Here is a 19,138-nt window from a genome sequence, read left to right on the forward strand (position 1 = left end):
TGTAGAGCAATAGGTCATCAAAAACATGTCTCTGAAGCACCTTGTGAAATTGATAAAATCTTAATTATTGTGTGTGGGGGGGTTCCTCTACAGGTCTTGTCTTTATCACAATAATATTTGTCATTCAGTCATGGACCCAAAAACTACAAATGTGGACAGAACCTTTCACAAAAAATTGCTGACATTTGTTATGAATTTGTTTGATGCTGAAGTATTGGCATTAGCAAGAAGGTATTTTTTTTCTTTTAGCCTTTCTATTTATATTTTTAAGGTGGATCTTGTTTTACAGTAAATGTGTTCTCTGTTTCAGAGATAGGCTGTCCTTCTTAGAAAGGTGTACATTAAATGTTAGGGCTGTGCATCACTTTGGATTCAACAAAAAAGGTGCTTTGAGTCTATAAAACTTAAAACAGCTGTGCCTTTTAATGGAATTGTGCAGCTGCCCAGCACGCTGTCATTTAACCCAAGAAAGACATGTTTGATTTAAAGAATTTCAGGCAAGGGCCTACATTTGTGTCCACATGTGCTCCAAAGCACCTTTTTGCTTTCAAATCCAATGAGGTGTATAGCCCTATTACAATAATTAACTATTTTGTGACATGTATTTAAAGGATTTTAAAAATAATAATTTTAGGTATTAAAGATGTTCTGTTTTATTTTTGTGTATTCTTTAACTGCAGCAAATTAAAATTATTTTACACAAAAGGTCACAATTTGCTATAATACACAGTAAACTATATTGGAGAACTAAGAGATAGAAATTATATATTACACTAAATTTGCAGAATGCAGTTCCTTCCTGTGAAATATACAATCCTTATCTTCATTACTATATAACAAGTCATCATTTTCCCCACAACTTTTAAGCTCATATTTGGAGGATGAGAGTCCACTATAGCCTCAGGTATGGGAAATCTGGTATCCAGAAATTGTGAATTGTATCATTTTCTTTGTTGTTTGAGAATTAACAGGTCTTGCTAATAGGCAGTCTTGATACTCATATTTATTGTATGCTGTGGTTGAACTATTGAACTTCAGCTATTATAGTCCTTTGTTTGAAATAACAGATGGGTTAAAATATTTTGTTCTTCAAGAAGCTGCCTCTAAAAGACAAGACAAGCTTCTACATTTTATATGATTTAAATGAGGCCTAAAACATCACTCCATTGTTTATCACACATTCTATAGATTCTTCGTTATGCTGTTAAACTCTGCAGGTTTTGACATATGAAGTCTAATAAATTAAATAGTTAAATCCAGAAATGATTTTTTCTTTTTACAGGCTTTATGAAGAAAGTGACTCACATAATCCGCTAGTGATGCCACAGACGGTTCTTTTGAACACCTTTTGGTTAAAAAATGATTCAGTGCTTTTCAACAAACAAATAAATATTCTAATAGACTGGGTCATATATTCATATAGAGAAAAGTACAGGACAATTGATGTAAGTGATTTACCTGATATAAATATAAAGAAGGAGAAATAATATTTTTAGATGTTCCACTTTCTCTCTTCAATGTACTACATACTTAATATTTTGTAGCATGGTACAGATTATTATATAAATTCTTGTATATGAAATATACATCTAGTGACTGTTTCTTGGCAACAGTATAGACAGACAGCTTTTTTTTCTCAGTCAGTGAGATAGCCGGCAGGGAAAGTCACAAGTTGATCTGACAATTCTTTCCTGCCTTCCTCTGCACCATGCCCTGTCCTTCCCTCAGTCTCCTTTCATTCGCACACATGCACCCAATCCTTCCCTTGACTTCTCTACACTTACATGCATATATCCAAGCCTTCTTTCCCTCAGTCTCCCTCTACTTGTATGCCTGCACCCAAGCCATCCTGTGATATTCCTGTGCTTTTTACTTAGGACTCCCGCCACTTCCCACTTAACAATCTGTGCATCTTGGTGTTACAACAGCAACCAGGATGGCTTGGATTGCTATATGACATCAAGCTTTATAACTGCATCACTTAGTGATGGCTGGCCAAGTCCCAACTCTCATAACTCAAAGGTTACCTGTAGTGCTGTTAACCAGGTCTAATTCTAATGCAAACTAGATGAAACAGGTGAAATTTATTCAGAATTATAAAAATAGAGGCTTGAGATTATTGTTTAATTCTAGTGTATTCAAAATTATTCATACAAAAAGAGTGTACCTGATAGATCTATAGAGATTATGGTAGCATCTTCTGCAGGAAGAGGTTTCTTTTGGGCTCCATTCTGTTCTTTTGCCTCAACAAAGATCTGGCCTTATTCAAGTGCTCTTGCATGTTACCATGAATGGTATCTCAATAACTGCAAGAAGAGAAATACACACACACACACACACACACACACACACACACACGTAAGGCAAATATGGTTTTTATAGATGACAGGCCCATCCTCAATTTTCCTCCTTCTGACAGCATGTGGAAAGAGAAAAAGATCTTTAAAGCTGAGAGACATTTTAGTTTTATCTTATATGTCTATGGAGATTCTCAGTCATCCAGGTCATGGTTGTCCCCAAAGTTTATCGTATATGTTACTTCATTGTTACCAGAATTTAATCCTAGTGATTTTTTCCTTAACTATATTAGCAAGCTTTTATGGAAAAGAACACCAAAGTTCTCTCTTATTTTCCACCTGAAATCCTGACAATTACCTGCATTATGTGAGGAAGAAGAATTGTCATTCCTAATGAATATACCTTTCTTTTGCACAAAAGACCCACAGTATCTCAATTTTGTCATATATATTCTTCACAAAAATGATAAAACAACCAACCTGATTTTAAAGATGTTTTAAAAAACCCCACCAATTTCTATGAAATTCAGCATGCTTCACCCACTCATTAATTCCAACTTCCCTTTTAAAAAGTCCCATTTTGCTGAAAAATAAGTTAATAAGCATTTGTATCTTTTACCCTTGCTAGATTATAGATAGATAAGATCTTTTTCTGTAGTTTTTTTTTATCATATTGAACTACCTTTGGAACAATTTAGACTAGATCAGACATTTTCTGTAGCTTCAGATTGGGCCCACCATCTTGAATCAGTAATTTCTGTATTCTCCTAGCAGAAAACCTTTTTACTTATTTAAAATGAAATAATATAGAGACTAAAATGAGTGTATGTTAGTAAACAGTATAGAACTTGTACTCTTTTTCAGGTCTTTAAACATGAAATAGCTGAAATATTAAATTCAGTTTTGGGAGCTGTTGTGGAATATTGGATTCTTTCAGGCTTCATAATGGACAGAAATATGTTGCATTCTGTAGCGGATGACCTTGCTTCTTATATTGCCATTTCGTGTGATGGTAATGTTAATAATTATTAATTGAGAATCCAGAATTATAGCCCTTGTTATTTATAGCCTTTATTACATATAAATGAAGAACTTGTTTAACTGTTTGAGTATGTAGAGCCTACATCTACAATTAATTTTCTGCAGCTGTTCTTGACGCTCCTTCTTCTCAAGGTTTTTTTTTTTTAAATCTCAGAATCCAGTGATTGACATTGTGAAGCTACCCATGTCATGTGCCTTGATTTTGTGGAACATTACACTAATTCTTTATTATTTATACTGTAACTTAAGGTATTGATTACAGATAGTTCTTGCTTAATGACCTCAGTTGGGACCAGCAACTTTGTCTCTAGCCTTCCCAAGGTAGATCAGACAGAAAACATAACCAAATGAGTTAATTCTAGTTTATTATAAGGCATTTAACAAAATGTTTCAAGTCTGAAAGTACAAATCTTCCTCTATCTCTTTTTACAACCTGATAGGTTAGACATGATCTTTTCTGAATTCCTTTGTCTGTTATGCAGCTGTGGGTTTCCCACCTCCACTCTTACCTCCAAGGTTATTTCTACAAACTAAGCAGTACATTAAGTGAGAAATCATCTGACTACAACAGACTTAGACCTCACTTCTGCTATGTTTGTTAAACATAGTAGTTAAACGACATCATGTGATCAGAACTTATTATTTTACTTCTGGCTTCTCCATTAGCTCTGCTTGTCAAAAAGTAGCTGTAAAATGCACATATTGTACCATGGGATTTTGCAATCTCAATGCTGATCATGTAGCCCTTGGGATCCTGAGGCAGTCGTAAATGTGTGGACCAGTCATAAAGTTACTTTTTCAGCACCATAACTTTGCTAAACAGAGCAGTCATTAAGCAAAGATTACCTGTAAACATTGAAAAGGCCAAATTGGTTAGGAGTCATAGTAAACTGAAATCTCTCTTGTCAAATATTGTTTTGTTCAAAACAGTATGGAGATGGTATACTGCTGGATGTTTTGGGGAAGGTTTTAATTTCTTCACCTAGCGTACAGACCTGAGATTCCTGGTGGTCTCTCACCCATATACTAATTAGGACTAATCCTGCTTTTCTTTCTTAGTACCAGTTAAGTCAGGTGCTGTCACCAACTATAACAGTAGGCAGTATTCAGGAAAAAAAAGTGAAGATTGTTTAATGTATGATATAAATTATATAATTTATATAAGCTAACTTAAATGAGATTAATCATTGTCACTCTAAGACATTCTGAATGCCTTAATATCACAAATTGGCCAAGGAGAACAAAAGCCACATGTATTATTAATATTAATCAAAGAGCAAACTATGCAGAATATAAATTGATTATATATACCCTACCAAAAATTGTATGTACCTGTCACAATTTCTAGATTGAACTTCTCATTCATACTTTCCTAATGAATTATTTTGAACTTTTGTAAAGTATATTGTGAATATAAGGCTAAAAATATTTAAGTCATATGTCCTTAAAATTGGCCTCCATAAGTAGATGATAGAGCTTGTAATTCAGAGGTATATTCTTGTATCCGTTTCCAACTGACACTATAGAACTATAACAGATACTATTTGCTACATCCACATTTTGAGATAGGAAATTGTATAGATAGCTTATATTATATATTAGATTTCGATAGATATAATGTAAATCAAAATATGTACAGGCATATTGGCAATGGCTCTCCTAATACAGGTTTTGAGATTCTAAGTTAAAATTGTAACAATTTCATTTGGATTAATAAGAATATTGCCTCTATTTTTTCCCTAAATGCCAACTTGACTCATTGTTTTTTCTGAATCTGTGTTTTACTTAAAAACATAGTAGAGATACAGATTTTGTTTAGAGATATGTAGCTTTTAATTTAAGCTTGAAAACCTGATAAAGATTGCGTTGAAAATTGTTGCTCTTTCTATTAATTTAATCAGTTTTTATTTCAGACAATTAAATTAACAATAATTACTATTTATAATTTATTTATTAATACTACAAAAAATGTAAGGTTTAGCAAATATTAAAGGGATTTTTTTCCAGATTACTGGTCTAAGATTTAATGCTTGCTCCCCTTATTTTTAGATTTTTCATATGAAGAATTAAAAGTATTCATTTCTTCTATCCCATCTCTGTGGCTTGAAATGTTTGTTGCGGAAGCTGTGTTTAAAAATCTATATTTCCAAAGCAGCACTCTTCTTTCTAATGAACTACTTTCGCTTCAAAAAATGGTAAGTGCCATTTGCTCATTTAATCTTATTCTGACCCGTCCTTTACTTTTGGCTTCATATCTCTGTCTCTGTCTGTCTAGCTGTCTGTCTCTGTCTGTCTCTCTCTCTCTCTCTTTTGTCAGTCTGCCTGTTTATCAGAAGTGTGTGGATTGTAGAAGTGCCCAACCCCCATCTACTCAAGGAAAATATGCTCTCTGTCATATACAGTACATACAGTGTGAAGATCCACAAACATGATCTTGGAGAAACAGTATGATAGCAATTAGCAAAACGATTTATGCCCATAATTAAAGAAATTATTTAAGACAGGGAACTACAAACTTGGCAACTTTAAGACTTGTGGATTTCAACTCCTATGCTGGTTGAAGAATTCTGGGAGTTGAAATCCACACGTCTTAAAAGTTGCCAAGTTTGGAGACTCCTGTTTTAAGAAAATATTAGAAAGAAACTCAAAAGTTGCTTTGACTTAATTCCTGAGTACATGAGTGAGGAAAAATGCTGTCAAGCTTTCAAAATCCTGTTTGTTGTTGTTAGTTGCGAAGTCGTTTCTGACCCATCGCGACCCCGTGGACAACGTTCCTCCAGGTCTTCCTGTCCTCTACCATCTTCTGGAGTCCATTTAAGCTCACGCCTACTGCTTCAGTGACTCCATCCAGCCACCTCATTCCCTGTCGTCCCATTCTTCTTTTGCCCTCAATCTTTCCCAGCATTAGGCCCTTCTCCAGTGAGTCCTTCCTTCTCATTAGGTGGCCAAAGTATTTGACAAAATCCTGTTACTATACCCTATATCAAGAAAACAGTTCCAGTATTATTTGTGCAGTCTGTATCTTGACCTGGGCTGCACTGAAAAGCTAATATCCAACTGAGCATGATAATACTATTTACATTTTGCATACTTTTGTATTTTGCATATCTTCACATTCTTGCGATTTGTAATACATTGAAATCCCTGCAGTGTCTCTTTTAAAATTCCACCCAAAAACCTTGTATCTGTATCAGATCATTCCCATCTTGTGGTCTACCTAGAACATTACATTTTCTTTTGGAATTTTCCTTTTGAGATAGCAGGTATTCCGATATGAACACCACTATCATTTACCTGTACTGTACCAACACTGACTATTTGTATATTAATACATGAAATTAAAAAGGAAATTATGCTTTCTCTTTAAATAAAGTTTGATTCTGTTTGTTGAAGAGAAGGAAGGCCAAACCATCTGCTTCTACAGTAACTGCTCAGCCATGAGTTTGCACAGTGGAAATTACTATACTTTTTACATTTTTTAACCATGAAAAAGGCAGCACGGTGGACGAGACAGTCTCTTTCACGCACTAGTGAGGCAATGCCTGGAAGCCGATGATGGCTGAGCCCCCTCCTCTGTGAAACAGTAAGAAGGGCTGGGATAAAAATTCAAAAGATTTCCGAGAGGAAATTTAAGATCTCTAACTTTTCATGTTAGCGACTTAGTTGTTCTGTTGCACCTTCAGATTTCCTTATCTGAGACTTTGTGTTTCGTATATTTTTTTCTCTTATCTAAGCCATTTCATTTGCTCGGACTCTTGTCTGCTGTGGCCTTTATTTGGCATTAAAGTAGGATCCTGGAAAGGGGCTAAATAATCATAGTTCCATGTGGAAGTTTAGGCACTTCAGGTCAAACTGTGTGTTTCCTGAGGGACCAAAAGCTAATATAACCTGAGCACCCATTGTACAAAATCAAACACAAAGCTTGCTCCAAATATGAGGACATATTTTCTATTTATGTGCAGTCGTTACACGCTACATATGTATAAGAAAATGAAGTATGTAATGCAGATGCATGACATGTGTTGTCATTGCTTGACACCTTTTCTGCAAATGCCCATACTTCTGACATATAATATTTCACATTTTGCTCTGAACTTTTGGAACAATAGTTCACAATTTTTAATTTAACACAAGATAGTGACCTTCCTTACTATTGTTCTTAAAACTAGAATATATGAAAAAGAGTTTCCAACAGATATTATTGACATAGTGAAGTTTAGCTAATAATCCTGGACTATGGGCAGGCAGAGGAAAGTAACGTTGCATTTCCTTGAAAGGATTTTTTTCACCCAGTTTAGGCATCTTTCAGTAAGATAAACATCATGGTAGAAATGCCAGCAGAGAAGATATCAGTAGACGAGCACTTTCCTTCTTTTCTTCAGCTCATATATATCAGTTGCATCTATTGTGTCCTTCCTGTCAATAGAAGGCTTGGGGAGGGTCTTTGGTTCAACTGAGGCCACAGTAGACCACATTTTCAATTTCTTCTTTTCTGCCATTTCCCTACCATGTCCTGTGTATTGTGGGACAAATTGCAGGGAGGGAAGCATTACAGAGTTGTAGAACGAAAGATGAAAATAAAAATAAAATAATAAGAAATAAATAAGAAATAATAAGAAATAAAAATAAGAAAGAAAATAATAAGAAATAATAAGAAATAAAAGAAAAATCGTTTTTCTTAGTCCTGATCAGATCAATCTCCATTGAATCAAAAGGCCTGTGGACAGAACATACTGAAGGTATAAAAAAAAGTTTAAATATTAATTTTTCAAGATGGATGCTGCTAAATCACATGTTTTCTCCTTCTTGAAGAAAGTGTAGAAAAAAATCAGTAAAAAGGCTAGATTCAGTCCTGTTTGAAGAACAATGCAATAGATCGAAGGCTACATTATGGTGTATAGGTACAGTACAATGTTGTCATAGTCATGGAAGGACAGGACTGTGTAAATTTCCCATGCTACTTTTTTCCCTTGTATTTTTCTGCTATAGCAGGTTGAGTCGTTTTGAATTCCCAAAAATGTGTATAAAAGCAGAAGAAATGTGTTTCATGGGAATTACTTTAGCATTAAGAATGATGAAAAACTGTTGTGTAAACACAGAGCATGTTTACCTGAAAGATATTATTTAAAGATGTGGGCTTTAAATGCAAGAAAAGACTGGTAGTGCTATTATAAACTTTCAACATGCTCAGACTAAAATGTCACTCCTGCAACAGGTTTCTTGCTATCTACCTACTTTACAAACTGGAGTGTGTGAGAAAGGGAAGATGCAGAAAGAAAAGAAAAAGAAAATAGGGCAGTGGCCATGCTCTGAGTCTCAGAGGGCATTACTGATGCTAAGTGGCGATAAGCAGAACCAAGCCACAGTCCTGCCCGATGTACCGTAAGTAACATCTACAACACCACTAGGATTCTGCTTTGAGGGACAACTTCTGACCTGACCCATTTCTTGAACTCTAAGTGACCTGTGATGTCTGCAAATTATTGTGCTTGCTGTTTCAGTGATGGGCATGTTGTTTTTGTGTGTGTACAAGGGTGTGTGTATCTTTCCATATCCTACATACTGATTATTCTTATTTTATTGAATTTTGGGGAGAGTTATATGCTGCTGTGTTAAATGTTGCTGTTTCTGTTTTAATTGCGAGCAGTCAGAATCATGAATACTTTATTAATGTGACACACAGTAGTATTGCTTGATCTGAACATATCATGTAATGCCCTCTTTTCAATGCTTGTTTATTTGCAGTGTACAAACCAAGGATAACTTTGCTCAACTACCAAAATATATTGAAAGAAAAACCAAGCCTACCATATTGCATGGCAAAGAAAATTGCCATTCTTCAGCTAACCATATGAATGTTCGTAAGATTAACCTTAAAGGTATTGTGCATTTCTAACATGCTAAAAAACATGAAAGGATGTGCAGTAAAGCAGTATCACATAATTACATAAGCCAGCATTTCCCTGCTTTACATGTTGCACACCGCCAGATACTTAAATATGGGAAGTCATATGTAGACCCTTTTTTACAGGATTCCCCCCTCTTACCTGGATCTGCCAAACACACCAAGTTTTAAATTGAGAGTATACCTTAAATGTGGATCCTGACTGTCTTACTTCACTAATCCACCCCAATCTGTGCTTGGAAAGGATCAGCATTATCTTCTGATTTGAAAGTCTAATTCCCTTGCTCTCCTCCACTCCTAAACATTTTGTGAACAAAGACAGAAGTGTATGCTGTGTTACATATCTTTATTAAGCATATGGAGCATTTTGTTTTTCTCGGCGTTCAGCCCAGGCTATGCAAGGCATTTTCACTGTTCATTATATTGGAATATAAATATTGAAAGTTTAAATAATCAGTTTGTAATTTGCCCAAGTTCTTCTTAAAGCACAAATTCAGTGAAATGCACTATGGTACAATTTTGATATGATCTCTGTGACAAAACTGTGATGAATATAAGCTTGACATTTATTAGGAAAAGTAAGAGCAATCCAATTAAAATGGTCTTTCCCTTATATTGCCTGAAATAAAAGGAAAATTTTTTAAAAAAATTTGCATGGTTTTTTTATATTCTCAGCCTGTGCCAATTTCTCAAGAATTGAGAAACAATTACTTAAAGTTTATATTTTTTTCTTTGATTAATGAGATTATACAGTAATATAAATTGGCATATAATTATCATTTAATACAGAAACATTTGAAGGTAGGATATTGTACTTTCTTATAACAAACAACCAAATATTCTTTGCATAAATCTAATGTTCTGAATATAAAGCAAGGTCTGGTAAAGTGGCTTATAATAGATTCAGCCGTATGCAGTGTGCTTTTCAATGAAGGGCTTGGCTTTACCTTTCTACCTGTAGGTAAATAATGACCCAATCCAATGGCACAAATGGTTTTTTAAAAAGTGTTCATTATTTATGTTGGGCAACATGTTTTTCATATGCTCTTATTCTGATATAATCAGTTCACCAAAATATTGTAAATTAATAGTTTTACCTAGCCTGCTGCAATTACACCATTACCTAGAAGTTTGCAATTCATATTTCAGTGGCAGATTTTGTTGTTTAATCTTTTTTCTAGTTCTAAATGAGGTTGCATGTGTGGGGTTTTTTTTTTAAGGAAAAAAAAAGATTCTTCCATTTCCCCCATCCTCCACTTTTCACTCTGGTACTGTACAGGAGCCAGACAGCCTATTGAGAAACAGTAAACCATCTGTTACCAGATTTGAAGTTTCATATTATACTTGAGTTTGTAGAGGCACTCGTGCTTGGACAGAAACATTCAGTTGAATTACGCTACAAACGCTGTATCAAAAAAAGCCATGCACTTAATGTGGGTTCATGAATATAATTAAGGGAGGGCAACTGCATTCTAAACTTTTACGGCTTCAAATCCAAGCATTTTTGCCCATGTATTCTGTCATCATTTGGTGCTTTTATAATGTGACTGATGCATTTTACAACTAAAGGGGGGGGGGAGATAATTCCTAGGTTAACCCTTTAATGGTGCAATCTTTGCTGGATCTGTGACTGAAGACAAGCTTGGTGGTTTTTTTTAAATGTTCTTTAAATATATTTGCACTGAGCAGAGGAGATCTTTTTTATGAATGAATGTTCTGACAAATAGCTCTCTTAATTCCTTTTGCTTTGCTTATTGCCTTGATTTTTTGTTTTGTTTACACTCTGTGAATTTTGCATGCTAGGGGAGACAGCTCTGCATATTGCTTGCAAAAGCAACAATGTGAAGAAATTGGTTCGTCTTCTGACTGTGCCAGGAATAGATATTAATGTTAAAGGTAAGTGGTTGATTTTTTTTTGTATTGAATAGATATCATAAGCCTTCCAAATAACTATGAAAGATATGTCTTTGTAACATTCTTCATAATGATTTTCTTACCCATAAAAATACATTAAAAGCAAGACTTGAGTGGGAGCTTGGAACAAAAGCTTGTAGAACCAGTCATTTGTTCCATATAATTCTTGGGGTTTTCAATTAAGCACAGTAATTATTTAAAAATTACTCCTACCTAGCCATTTTATAATTATAAATTCAAAGTGGTAAATAGCTTTCTCTCCTGGATAAGAATTTTATTTAAATTCTAGTAGACCGGCACCATTTTGACTTCTAAAAAAATCTTAATTTTAATAATATTAATAATATAAATCTGCTTTATGGAAAACATATTTTTAGATTATTGCAAAATTGCAATGAAATACATCTTTCTTTTCAAATCAAGTTAAAATAAAGTACCAAATTATATGTGATTTTTACTGAAGTTTTTGTGTAGAAATGTGTTCATTATTTTTTTTAGAAATTTGAATTTCATTTTTATGAACATCCCAATATGGATTTTGCTGTTTCCTCAAACTCCTCATAATTTATAATTCAGATTATGCCGGTTGGACACCTTTGCATGAAGCCTGTAACCATGGTAGCACAGTGTGCGTCTGTGAAATTTTGCAGCATTGTCCAGAGGTAAACCTATTCAGTCAAGTGGATGGGGTGACTCCCTTGCATGATGCACTGTCAAACGGACATGTAGCGATTGCTGAGCTTCTACTTCAGCATGGCGGTGAGTGCATTTATGCTAAATAAGCTTAGAGAAATTTGAATCTCTAAAAATTGCAGAGTATTAAAATTGGAGGCTGTTTGGAATGTCATTTTGAAAGCTGGAGGTTTTCATAAATATTGATGTGTATCTTGCCATATTTATACTCATTCATCTTGTCAGTTAAATTATTTGTGGCTGGTTTTTTTTTATATTTGCTGAATTGCAGATTTGCTTTAAAGATTATCTTAACAAATAATAGTATAGATTGCATTTCATACTATCCCAAAACTTGATTTTACATTATATTACAATGAACTGCAGTATGCTTAGGCTGATTGCTTTGTGCCACTTAGTAACAATGTGCTTTTATTTACGTTGAACAAATATCTGTTCTTTCTTCTGAAAAAGGTGCCTTATTTTAATAACAAAACACTAAAAACTATTGTAGATGCCACTTATACGACCCTTTGTGTCTTACTTACGTTGTATAACAGTTTACACAAACATATGCATGAGCATTTTATATCTGTAGACGCATAGCATAGTTTGTAATATTCTTTATTATGCCATGTGTCATTCTGATTTCATTTTTTATCTTGTTTCTAGATTTATATAACTCAGTTGTGTAGAGTAAAAAAAAAAAAAGTGCCGTACTTAGTTTTTTAGCTGAACTTACCCCAAATTACAAATTAATTATTTGCTCTGGAAGGTTCCTTTGTATTTGCAGAGGTCTCCTGCCCCCTAAAGGCTCTTTGCTTGGTCTCTGTCTGACATTCTTTCCCAATCAATATATCCCTGTTCTTCCCTCTCAGTGTATATTTTCCAGAACAGTAACATAATCTCCCAGGTGTTTTATTTATCTACTGCACCATGCAGATGACAGGCCCAGCCAATACCTGGCTTCTCTTCAATCGGTCTAAGTGATGCAAGACCCAATATTACAGCAAGCCCAAGTCCTCAATTGAATGTGGCATTCCACTGACAGATGTGCATTTTTCCTGTGTGTCAATGAAGAATGGCCACTGGATGATCCCCTTGTCCTAAGGGAGAAGATCTACTTGCTCTTTCATTCATCAAGGTCTTCTGGCAACTTTACAGGCTGTGTGCTCAGACTTATCTTTGCTGTCAGTTGCCAGGCTTTGGCCTGTCAGAGGTTTTGACAAGAGCTTGACAAGAACTCTGTGCTGCATATTCAGAGTAGAATTACTCACATTTCTTATTCTTCAGAACCGTTCAAAACTTTCACTCTTCATCCGTGTGCCTTTTATTTTTTTTAAGTAACTAACTATAATGCAACATCTGTCTTTCAGAGTTATGACATTTCTCTTTACTACAGCTAATTTCATCTATAAACTTTCACCACAGTTATACTAATATTAATCTGTTTATGTTAGTGCCGCATAGTCTGCACATCTTTTAATTCTCATAACAACCCTAAGAAACAGGTTACTTTGAAAGATGATAATTTGGCCAGGGTTATCCAACAACATTTTTCTTACCTCCATGTACTGTATTCGTTTTAGCATAACAATTTTTAGGCAGAAAAGGGCATTCCAGTTAAATGTAGATAACAGATTCTTCATGACCGCCCATGTTATTTGCCAATTTAAAAAAAAAAAATTCTTATCCTGTGGTTTGCAATCCTGTAAAATCTAAATTGATGGGATGTTTTTCCTAAACGGAATAATGTCTATATGACAGAGGGTTACATAGTAATAAATTTTTTCCCCTATTCTAACAAAACAAAATATGAACAGCGGTCATTGTTAAGAAGAAACAAAAGATCCCTACTTCACTCATTCCCTTTTATTTTCTAGTAAGTCCTGAATGCACACTTTTAATCATTGATTAATGTGGACTTTTACAAACTCTACATACTTGCTGAATTAGGGTAAATGCTTTCTAGGCAAGCTACTCAGTGTAGACATGTAGAGGCAAAAAAAAATCATATGTTCCTTGACAATATAGTGATTTTATCATATCAAAGGCTTTTATATTAGACTGATTTGCATGACTTTCTACAAAGTAAGAACATAATGGAAAGCCATCACAAATGTTTACATCATTGTCCAAATTTCTGGCCTATACAGACATGAGTTGCCATGGTGGATAAAGAGAATCCTAGATGAAACAGAAGTACAGAAACTCATCCCTTTTATGGCATAGTTAGGCTGCAGCCTGAACCAGATTGTTTTCTAGAATAAAAGGGAGGAATTTTGTCAGGTTTTCTTTTTTTTGAAATCCAATATAGCAGAGATAATGTGCTCTCAAAAATATATGAGTATTTATGCAGCTGGTTGAAACATTTGAAATAAAAATCTGGAAAGCACAAGCTGTTTGCCCAATTCTGAATTATTTTGTCATGGAGACTGTTATTATCTGATATGACAACTCAGATTATGAGATGTCTACAAAAACCTGATTAATAAAGTTTTATCTTAATCTGTTATTTCTGTTGCAAAAGATGTTGCAGATCATAACTACATACAGAAAGTTTAATGAAAAATAGACATAAAAGTATACTTAAAAACCAGAATGAATACTGTAATCAGATTTACTGATAGAAGAGTATTTGTAGTTCAGGGTTCAACTGTGAGGTCCTTGGTGCTGTCTGAGTTTCGTTGTTTTCTTGCAGACATTTTATTACCAAACTAGGTAACATCATCAGTGCTAGAAGGGAGTGGGGTTTGCTCCATTTTATATGCTAGCTAGTGTTTGCCCTGTCAGTGTTGGTAGGAGTTGGTAAAGATTAACATCATCTACATACCATTCAAGACAGACAGTCAAAAAGCCAAAAAAAGGAAATAAAAATACCAAAACACCTTCTCACCAGGAATTAACACCTAGAATAGCAGAGAGTAATACTAAAATTAACATTAGTGCAACAATCAAGAACTAAACAATACCCCAATCAAGGAACCACTAATATAGATGAACAAGCTAACTGTAGACAACAGCCTAATCAAGAACCACCATTGTCCCGGGGACGCCCTGGTGTAATATAATATAAGATGATGAAAACCAAGTAACAATAGTTTTGGATGTGTATGCCCCATTGCATCCCTATTGCATTCCATATGTCTAGTCAGAAGACATTTCATTGAAGTAAATATAGCTTACAGGTAGTCCTTGTTTACTAACCACAATTGGGACAGGCAACTTGGTGGTTCCTGGGCCTTCAGAATGCTGTACTGGCCTTTATGTGAATCTGCAGTTGGAGTAGTACATTGGAGTAGTCGTGTAACTTTCTAGACACAAAATGAAAAGTAAAGTTGGAGAAAGTGCAGGGATGGGCAGCATCATTTCAAAAATGTAAGGTTGAAACAGGAAGCTTGAATTGCTTGGTTAAAGGCTTGAGTGCATGGAAGTAAAATTAGGGTTTTATTCAGTTTTTTCCTACTCTTCTATGCAGAACACTTCGATAGCAGAAATATTCTTGGGTCTCCTTACCTATTTGAGATTACTTTCAATAATGGTCAGCTCTAAAGGACTGAAGCCCATTCCAAAACCATTATTTTTCTTTCTTGTAATTATTACATGTTTGAATTGGAGGCATGTTTCAGATCATTGACTACAATTCTATCAGGATGCTTACATTTTTGCAAACAATTGAAAACATGCTTAGAATTGTAGCCTATTTTTATACATACAACTATGTACAACAAATAAAGGTTTTTTGAGTTGGGAGTTGGATCACTAGCTAGAGTCTGCATCAAGCCTGGTTGCTGACAAGTTTTATTTGCATTATTAGAGAGTTTTAAGGTATAAATTGTGTGCCACTTAAAACAACAAGAGCCCTCAATTTTGGGGGGAAAAAACTTTGTATGTGATTATGAGGTTCTAGGGAGTGGAGTGGAATGAAGCATCTCCTCAAAAAAAAAGATATAAATCTTGCAGTAACAGACTTTTTAATAGCTATAATATAGTGTCTTAGCAGACTAAAATCACACTATAAAACATCATCTAATCTTGATTCAAATTATGCTATTTATCTAGTTTTTTAAAATCTGATTTTGTTGTGTTGCCCATCTTTAAGATTCATGTCCAGCCATTTCTTAAGCACTTTCTGTCTACGTATGTGTGTATATTTTCTCACTAATGTTTTGTCTCCTGTAGGATCAATATTGCTGCAACAAAAAGATTCTAAAGGAAAGTTACCACTTGATTACATAAAATGTCCAGCAACTAAGCAACATCTTTTGAATATTGTGAAGCCAGAACAGACAGTTGAGGAATTTCATGCTCAAGTACAAAGTAATTTCTATAATCAACGCAAAGAGTTATGGATAATCTTATTTTGCAAGATGTTGTTAAATCTTTGTTCTGTATATGACTTATTTAAACCTTTTCCTATTACCTTTAAAAATCTTGGTTGCTCAGATCCATTCCTGGTGACAGATGACTGTTATAAACTTAATATGAACTCTACTAATCATTGGTTAATAGATCTTTATTTTAGAGAGCTTGAAACTTTCCAGAAACTCCCAGAATATCTTCAGAAAACTATTGAGGATATTAAAGATGACCCAGGAGAACAAAAACAAGCTTTTTTCACAATGTTACAGCAAATTATAATTACAGTTCAGATGTCTGGTTCATATTTAGCTAACAAACCTCAAAGTTAGTGTGACTTGCCTAAAATACATAACTAACATTAATGTGGCAATTTTTGCTTGGATAAGTGAAACACGTGAAAAGTTGTGTTTTGTCCCAACATATGAAAGGTTGAAGATTGGCTTAGTTGAAAGCCATATTAGAGAACCCTAATGTGCAAACTATTATGATCATCCACTAAGGTCTCCTCTCTTTTGTGGAGTAGTTGAAGAGATTTCTAGTTTTACCCTAACTATATAGTTCTCAGTGATTCCTCAGTTCAGGAACTGCAGTTTACACTAGCTTTAGAATATGCCAGGATTAGACAACTCAGTATGATTCTTGCTTTTTAATAAGTACCGCTATGAATAAACTAGTTTCTTGCACATTTCTAATTTTTAGAATGGATTGATAAAATGTTAGTCTGAGGCCCAACGTGGTTCCTTCACATATCAAACAAATGGCTTTCTGTTACATTTGTGTGAATTTTGTTACAATGCACAAGTGGGTTAAAACAACTGCCCTGCATTAATTCAGTTAATTTTCAAATTATTGTTATACAATGATGGTTTGATTGCTACACTGATGGGTTTTCAGAATACTGGTCTGTAAGTTCGAATGTTTTTTTGTGATGATGTATATGTTCTTTTATAGTGTTGTCAATGCTAAAATATAACAAGTCATTTTTATGTAATATCTTGCATATACAGTACTTTTTTAAAAAATGTCCCAAACCCTTTTAAACATTTGTACTTCATTTTTAAATGTATTGCCTTGAATATTTGCATCTCTGAAACTTTAATTGCTGCCAATTAAAGCAGTAAATATTTTGTGTTCAAATGAGTCAAGTATATTGAATGAAAGAAGTGTCTTTCCTTTGAAAAAGGATGGTACAGGAAAGTAAGATTCCATCTCTGCTGCTACAAAATACCAGAGCATCGGTATTTTTTCCAATAAATCTACCTCTCTTCCCTCTCTGAAAGGGACAAAGGAGAACTTTCAAAGNTGCCAATTAAAGCAGTAAATATTTTGTGTTCAAATGAGTCAAGTATATTGAATGAAAGAAGTGTCTTTCCTTTGAAAAAGGATGGTACAGGAAAGTAAGATTCCATCTCTGCTGCTACAAAATACCAGAGCATCGGTATTTTTTCCAATAAATCTACCTCTCTTCCCTCTCTGAAAGGGACAAAGGAGAACTTTCAAAGTTATGAGCCCCACAGAAAGATTGTTCTCTAGTAACTAAAAACTCCTCCTGCTTCCCCTTTCAAAGAAAGCAGTCTTGCTGGGTCATAACACATTCTTCTTGTTCCTTCTAGTCTCCACATAGGTCTCAAGGTACAAAGGAATCTCGCCTTCCTGTCAAGATTACCTTATCAAAGCTGGCCATGAAAGTCTTCCTCAAAACTTAATGGGATTCAGATTTTGCAATGAAGTTTGTGTGTACTATTTTTTTTAAACCATCTCCAGACAGTTTTTATGGCTGGGTTTATCCAAGTTTTATTTCAAAGCAGGGCATAAAGCTGAGATGGAATTTTTTGTGCTGATTGATAATGCTGGTATTTGATGGTCCTCTGCTCTCTCGAGGACCTTCTGTATCATTGATCAGTATATTTTTCTGGACCAACTTTGCAGACAGAGAGGGAAAGGGAGCATATCAGAGGTCAAAGAATAATCTCAGAAGGGGGGCTTGTTTCAGGATTTACCCCATCCTGGTTAAGATCTACACGGAAGCAGTGGTGTGAGCTGTCATGAGCAAGTTTTGTTAATGCTCATGTAATGCCTCTTCTTTGATCATTTCACCGATGATCAATATGTTTCTAGGTGCAATTCAAGGTACTGGTTTGTTACCTATAAAGTCCTATGTGGCATAGGGCTTGATTATCTGAAGAATCACTTGTCTCCTTTGGTTTCTATCTGCCCTGTATGGTCATATTTGGCATGCTCCAAGTCCAATTAAACAATGTCATCTAATGGAAATCAGAAGCATGCCTTCTCTGCTGGAGCCCCTGCTGTCTAGAATAGTTTTCCCCCATAATTTTGAAATGCCCCCTATCCTGTCTATCTTTCAGTGAGCCTTAGAAACTTGGATCTTCTCCAGTCTTTGGAGGTTGTCAGGCCCTTTTAGATTAGATGTATTATGGGGCAGGGGTTTTTTATTGTTTCCTCTGAGCAACTCATTTTCTGATATTGGCATGTTTCTGGCCTTTTTAAATTTCTAAACCACTGTGACATTGTGGAGCCATGTGGGCCTCTACATTTATTTTATAAATAAGTAGATAAATTTGTCCTATCATTAGAGCCCTGGCTGATCCATGAGCTGTTTCCATTGCACCTGCACAAAAATGGGGCAGTGATACTTTTCTGCACTAGTCGGAAATCCTCCATTGCGATGTGGGGTGAGGGAAGCCAGAAAAATGAGCTGTTTCGTTATTTGCAAAATCTATTGCATTCCCCTCAATTTGGATTCTAGTATTAGGGTAGGTCACAGGAAGGTAACCTTGGCAACCATTTGGCAGGTTCATATGAATATTCTTCATCTTGCAGCTCAGAAAGACGAAGACAGAAGACAGATACAAGGACTTTGCTTGATCCTTGCCCTTTCTGGCTGATTAAATCAGTCAGGTGAAGTTGGGTGATGATCAATATCTTC

At 34.9% G+C, this 19,138-nt stretch overlaps 1 protein-coding gene across 1 annotated transcript in view; it reads left to right on the top strand.

The window, feature by feature from the left end:
- The window catches only part of SLF1 (SMC5-SMC6 complex localization factor 1), a 32,312-nt gene extending 14,998 nt beyond the window's left edge, over positions 1–17,314 (top strand). Inside the window, exons 9-17 of the mRNA XM_015812679.1 lie at positions 94–231; positions 1,283–1,445; positions 3,162–3,309; positions 5,388–5,533; positions 8,554–8,720; positions 9,084–9,217; positions 11,047–11,139; positions 11,734–11,916; positions 16,012–17,314. Of these exons, the coding sequence (XP_015668165.1) occupies positions 94–231; positions 1,283–1,445; positions 3,162–3,309; positions 5,388–5,533; positions 8,554–8,720; positions 9,084–9,217; positions 11,047–11,139; positions 11,734–11,916; positions 16,012–16,520 (1,681 nt within the window). The 3' untranslated portion in view covers positions 16,521–17,314. The remainder of the gene's footprint in view (positions 1–93; positions 232–1,282; positions 1,446–3,161; positions 3,310–5,387; positions 5,534–8,553; positions 8,721–9,083; positions 9,218–11,046; positions 11,140–11,733; positions 11,917–16,011) is intronic.
- The last annotated feature ends 1,824 nt before the right edge of the window (positions 17,315–19,138 follow it).

This window comes from Protobothrops mucrosquamatus, unplaced genomic scaffold (assembly GCF_001527695.2).
Source record: "Protobothrops mucrosquamatus isolate PMUCROS unplaced genomic scaffold, P.Mucros_1.0 scaffold106, whole genome shotgun sequence".
In the NCBI taxonomy this organism is placed as follows: Eukaryota; Metazoa; Chordata; class Lepidosauria; order Squamata; family Viperidae; genus Protobothrops; species Protobothrops mucrosquamatus.